This window comes from Crocodylus porosus, unplaced genomic scaffold (assembly GCF_001723895.1).
Source record: "Crocodylus porosus isolate Cpor-Errol unplaced genomic scaffold, CroPor_comp1, whole genome shotgun sequence".
Taxonomy (NCBI): domain Eukaryota; kingdom Metazoa; phylum Chordata; order Crocodylia; family Crocodylidae; genus Crocodylus; species Crocodylus porosus.
Genome location: NW_017728904.1, coordinates 1259820 through 1265248, shown reverse-complemented (window position 1 = coordinate 1265248; position 5429 = coordinate 1259820). Strand labels below are relative to the sequence as shown.

General features: G+C 66.4%; 2 protein-coding genes across 2 annotated transcripts in view; both read right to left on the bottom strand.

The window, feature by feature from the left end:
• Positions 1 to 5429, bottom strand: part of LOC109324773 (mothers against decapentaplegic homolog 6-like) — a 165330-nt gene that overhangs the window by 8076 nt on the left and 151825 nt on the right. The gene's annotated exons all lie outside the window — the stretch shown is intronic.
• Positions 474 to 4134, bottom strand: SLC39A1 (solute carrier family 39 member 1). Its single transcript, XM_019556825.1, has 3 exons — positions 3769 to 4134; positions 2715 to 2845; positions 474 to 2295 (listed from the first exon to the last, which is right to left on the bottom strand). Exons 1-3 carry the CDS (start codon positions 3965 to 3967, stop codon positions 1606 to 1608), a joined length of 1020 nt encoding a protein of 339 aa, XP_019412370.1. The 5' UTR covers positions 3968 to 4134; the 3' UTR covers positions 474 to 1605.

Below are 5429 nucleotides of genomic sequence, written 5' to 3'. Positions count from 1 at the left end.
GCGTGAGTTCCGGGCCCGGGCAGCCCCGCCCGCGCCACGGGGCCGAGGGGCGGAAGCGGACTCCGACTCCCAGCGGCCCCCGCGCACACCGGAGGGAAACACCGCGGGGGCCGCCGGGAGCTGCAGTGCGCCGCCAGGGGGTGGGAAACGCCTGGGCCGGGCGGGGCGCTGGGACTACAGCTCCCGGCGTGCTTCTCGCGCTCGGCCCCTCCACGGCGGCCGGCAGGGGGCGGTAGACCGGCGTTCGGGGAACACCGCGGATGCAGCGCCGAGCACCTCACCCAGCTGTTAGGCTACCCTCTGCCTGCACGGCTCCTTGGCCACACCAAAGTCCCCTGGGACAGCTGGGAAGCGACTAGCCCCCACCAGCCCCGGTGCCCTCCACCCGTGCCGGACCTCCCAACCAGGAGCGTCCCCTGGGGCTGAGCGCAGGCGCTGGGCTCCGCGAGGCACAGACACCACGGAGACGGCAATGCAGAAAGTCACTTTATTGGCACCCCCGGAGCTGTCTGAGCAGCCTGGGGACGGAGAAGGGTGTTAGTAAAATAGACTCTGTGCCCACGCCTGGGGCTTGCTTAACAAGGGGCAGGCTGGAAAAGAGCCTGGGAAGCGGACTGAGAGCATACAAAAATAGTGCCGTGGGCTCCCAAGGGCCACGGCAGCACTTCCACCAAAGGCAAGGGCCCCAGGGGCCTGGGGCTTGCTGCCAGCCGCGCGCGGGTCACTGCAGCGTGGGTGGAACCTGGCTGGGCGAGCAGGCATCACCCGCGCCGCAGCTCCCTGATGTCTCCACCCCAAAGGGCTTCCCGGAGCTCGGGATTGTGAGCCCTGTTTTAGAGGGAGAAACAGGCCCCGAGCAGTGAGGGGACTTGTCCAAGGTCACCCCATGGGCCGGTGGCAAAGACAGGACAGCCCAGGTCTGCTAAGAACTGGACAGGGACCCAGCCAACTTGGCACAAACAGCACCCTGCTCTGCCTGGCTGCTGCCCTGGCCAGCCTGGCGCGTTCCCTGCCCAGCCCAGTGTCATTGCGGCTACCAGTGAGAACAAGAAGCGGAGAAACCGGCAGCTGCAGCTGGTGTCCTGCCTCCTCCTGTGTTGCTGGACAGCCTGAGCTGAGGCCCATGTCCCAAGAGAGCCATGGGCCCCGGTCCTGGTCTCAGGCCCTTTGTCCCCCTGTCAGTGGCCCCACATGGTCCTCAGCTTTGGGAAGGGTGAGGGAAGTTTGGCACTTAAACATGAAGGGTACAGGGGCAGCTGGGCCAAGCCCATGGCGTGCACCAGACTCCGGAGTGCTGCTGTGACTAGGGCTGCTCTGGCTCTGGGGGCATTGGGTCTGGCCTGCGGGCTGCAGAGGCAGGCCCCTGGGGTGATCCCACCACTGCAGGCAGCGGGTGATGTGCCAGTGAATGGCCCGACCCTGGTTCTGTGGCCCTGGCTTTGGAATCCCCTGCCCACGGGAGTCAGCAGGGAGGGGATTCCCAAGCCACAGGACAGGTGACATAGGCTCCCTGCAAGCCCATCGCACGCACGCACACACAAATAGCTGCCCCCCCAGCCCTTGGTGCTGCAACGAGCTGTGTGCACTACCCACAGGACACCCCCGTCAGATCTTGATGAAGAGGATGCCAGTGACGAGGGCAAAGCCAGCGATGAGCAGGATGACCTTGAGAATGCGCTGCTCTGGGGAGCCGAGCTCATGGGGCAGGATCTCCAGGAAGGTGATGTAGACGAAGGTGCCGGCTGCCAACCCTTCCAGCACACTACGTGAGAGCTGTGGCAGTGCGGCCGCGGTCTCCGTCAGCGCCACGCCCAGCCCGATGCCCAGTGGGGACATCAGGGCGAAGAGCAGCAGGCACCCGACCACGGCGCGCGGGCGCAGCTGGCCTTGTAGCAGCTTCAGCGAGAGGCTGAAGGCCACAATGCACTTGTGGACCAGCAATGCCAGGCAGATCTCGAGGGCCTTGGCACCAGCCTCCTGCAGCCCCACGGCCAGACCCTCAAAGACTGAGTGCAGCGAGAGTGCCAGCACCAGCGCAAAGGACCGGATGGCTGAGTGTGCGTTGAAGTCGATGTGCACGTGGGGCCGGTCAGGGCCAGGGCCGTGAGCTGAGTGCAGGGGCCCATCTGACCAGGGCTGGGCCTGCACAGAGCCATCTTGTGACGAGCCCCCCAGCAGCGCCCGTGTTTCCTCCAGGGAGCCTGCCTGGTCCCTGTAGGCCAGCACGATCTGCTCCATCACCAGCACCAGGAAGAAGCCCATGGCCAGGATGAATTCCTGCAGGGGGAACTGGAGCTGCAAGGGAAGAGGCAGGAGCCGCATCAGCAGGGGGAGCATGGCTCAGCCCTCACAGCAGCCCCTGCACAGGGAAGGGGGAGCAGAGGGGCCGGAGCAGTCAATGCATCACTGCTGAGAAGCAGAGGCTGCCTGGGGCTGCCAGGAAGCTGCTGGGAGAAGGGCGGGGGCGGGAGGCAGCTCCAGTGAGTCACCCTGGAGAGCGGCTGGAACGGGGCCTCCTCCCAGCCTCCACCGCGGATCGCACCTGGACAGGCAGCAAGCTGGACCCAACAGCCATCCCCAGGGCATCCTTTGTCCCCTCCCCTGCCCTGCCAACCTCTACCCAGGGTCCTCCATGCCCCTGGGAGCCCCCCACAGTGCCCCATCGCAAGCAGCCCAGGTGCAGGGAAGGGGGAAGCTGCCCCACACGGGCTCACCGTGACTCTCAGGTTCTCCAGCGCCTCATCAATGCCCTCCAGGTAGTCAGGGATCAGGTCCAGGAGGCAGGTGGCCAGAAACACACCACCCGCAAAGCAGCTCACCAGGCTCAGGAACCTCCTGCGTGCATCTGTCCAGAAAAGGGTTGCAGGGGGGGATGCTGATGCAGTTCACTGCCCCCACCCCTGAGGCAGCCAGCAGCGAGGTCCCTGGCCGGGGATCTGGCTGCAGAGCTTCAAGGGCCTGCCCCCAGGGGAAATGCCCCGGCCCCGTGTTACCCAGAACACAGGCCATGCATCCACAGCCTGGGTGCAAAGTGGTGCCTCCTGCCCCTAGTGATGCCTGGCACAGCACACGCTGCGGGCAGGGGGTGATCCCCAGCAGGAAAACCCAGCACACAACCCCACTGCACCCCAGGGTACAGGCCAGGTTCTGCTGCTGACTCTGCATGACCTGCATCACATCACTCCCTTCCCCCCACCCCAGGCCTCACTCCTTGTCTGTATAATGGGAGCGGTGCGCCTGCTGGGGGCAGGTCCTGTGCAGGGGCCAGGGCTGGCTTTGCTCAGGAAGCACTGGCAGGATGGGGCCCTGCTCTCGAGAGCACCCAGTGTTCCCAAACCCGCTCTGTCCAGAGCCATGACCTAGAGAAACCCTGGCTCACAGGGTCCAGAGCCTGAGTCCCCTGGGCCAACAGCCTAGCCCCGGCTTCCCTCAGGGCACAGGGGCCGATCCCTCTTCAGGCTCATCTAGCTCCCCACGCACCAAGTGCCCTTCCTGCCAGCAGGGGCCAGCTGCTGCTCTGCTGGGACCTCTGTGCTGCAGCCACAGACATGGAGGCTGGCTCAGGACCAGCTCCAGCTACCAGGACCCTGAGCTGCCGTGCCTGTCTCTTGGGCTTGGCAGCCAGACGTGGTTTCCCTGCAGGCCCAGGCAGTGAGATCATGGCCTGGTCCCTGGCCTCAGCCATATCCCCTGCCCTCCCCCTGCCGGCCAGACGAGCCTTGTCCTGGAGACTTCTGGCCCTCCCAGGAGCTCTGGCACAAGCCTCACCGGAGGAGCCGGCTGCGCTACCGGGGTGCCGGAAGATGCAGAGTGGGGCCAGGCCGCAGACGATGGTCAGCAGCAGCAGCGTCACCAGCGACCCCAGCTTCACCTCCAAGCCTGTTGGGGAGCGCTTCACAGCCACGCCAGCACCGGGGCTCCATGCCATCTGCTCCGGGTTAGCCCCAGGGCCCAGCCACACAGGCATGGCTCCAGGCGGAAGGTGGGCAGCTCCCAGCAGGCTGGAAATCTCTTCTGCTGCCGAGACCCCTGCGGTCAGCTCTGGGCGCCCTCCACAGCCCAGCCCTTAGCTGGCAGGAGCCTTCACCGCCACGGGGGCGTCTCTCATCCTCAGCGTGGCACCTGCCTCCAGCCCTGCAAGAGTGGCAGGGTCAGTGGGACCTTTGAGGCCAATGATCGCACCGCCAGGAATGGGCCTGGGTGCCCCAGCCTCCAGCTGCGTTAGGGGTGGTGCTGGGGTGGCCCCCCTGCCCAAGCCAGATAAGAGCCAGGCAGCTCGAGTTTCTTCCCACCACCCTGTAAGAGCAGTGGGCACAGCGGGCCCCCCTTCTCCCACCAGCACTGCAGCTCCCGGCGCTTCCTGCCCTCGTGCTCCCAACCCAGCTGACTCATTCTGTTCCAGCCCCGGCCACCCATTCCCGGAACGTCCCTGTGGCTCCGTGACCCTCCCCCCAAGGACAACACTGGGCCTGGGCCCCTGACCCAGCGCAGGCCCCAGAGCCAGACCAGCACCCACGTGGCAGGTCCCTGGACATGGGGAACCCCACTGACTAGGGGGCATGAAAGTCAGAGCAGAGGTCAGCCAATGGGCACATACCTGTGCACAAGCGTACATGCCTGTGGACCATGCACATGCATGCACACCTATGCACATACAAGTGCCCGTGGGTGTACATGCACATGCTTGGGCATGCACGTACATGTACACACTCTTACACATGCACACAAATGCACATACACACACATACCTTGGCCCATGCACGCACACAGGCCCTCAAGCTGCCTGAACATACCAGGACCCCCGTGCCCTCCTGTGGGCACCGCAGGGCACAATTTGCCAGCGCAAGCAGCAGGCGGGGACGAGCCCCCAGGACAACCTGCAGTCTTGGGCCCCCTCCGCACACAGGCAGCCTTCGGGCCCAGATGTGGCAGGCCCGACGGCCCAGGGCACAGCTGGTGCTGACCCCCGCTCGCACTCCAGATGCCCACTGAGCCGCAGAGGGCATCGCCCTGCTTAAAAGGACCAGTCCGGCCCTGGTGCCCAAGGCAGCGCAGCGTCGCGCCTCGCTCCCCCCCTGCTAACTGCTGGGAGGGCAGCACGGAGCCACCTCCACAGCGCCCAGCACCGCCCAGGGGCTCCGGCCCGCTGCTGCCCCCCCGGACACCTCGGCCCCTGCTGCGGATGGGGAAACTGAGGCACCGGCCGCCACCCGCCCGGAGACGCGCCCCGAGTCCCAGCTGCCCCACGGCCCGGGCCCGGTGCCCCACGGCGGGCCCGCGACACCCGCTCGGAGGGGGGAAGGCGGGCGAGTTCAAAGGATCCCGAGACTTGCCCGTCTAAAAATAGCCGGGGAAGGGGAAGCGGCGGCCGGGCGGCGCCGATCCCCGGGCTCCGCGCTCGAGAGGGGGGCCGGAAAGGGGCGGCCGGG

Coding starts and splice junctions, on each gene's coding strand:
- SLC39A1 (XM_019556825.1), bottom strand. CDS start 3,967: ATGCCTGTGTGGCTGGGCCCTGGGGCTAACCCGGAGCAGATGGCATGG. Junction 2,846..3,768: donor TAGCGCAGCCGGCTCCTCCG/GTGAGGCTTGTG, acceptor TTTTCTGGACAG/ATGCACGCAGGAGGTTCCTG. Junction 2,296..2,714: donor TGGAGAACCTGAGAGTCACG/GTGAGCCCGTGT, acceptor CTTCCCTTGCAG/CTCCAGTTCCCCCTGCAGGA.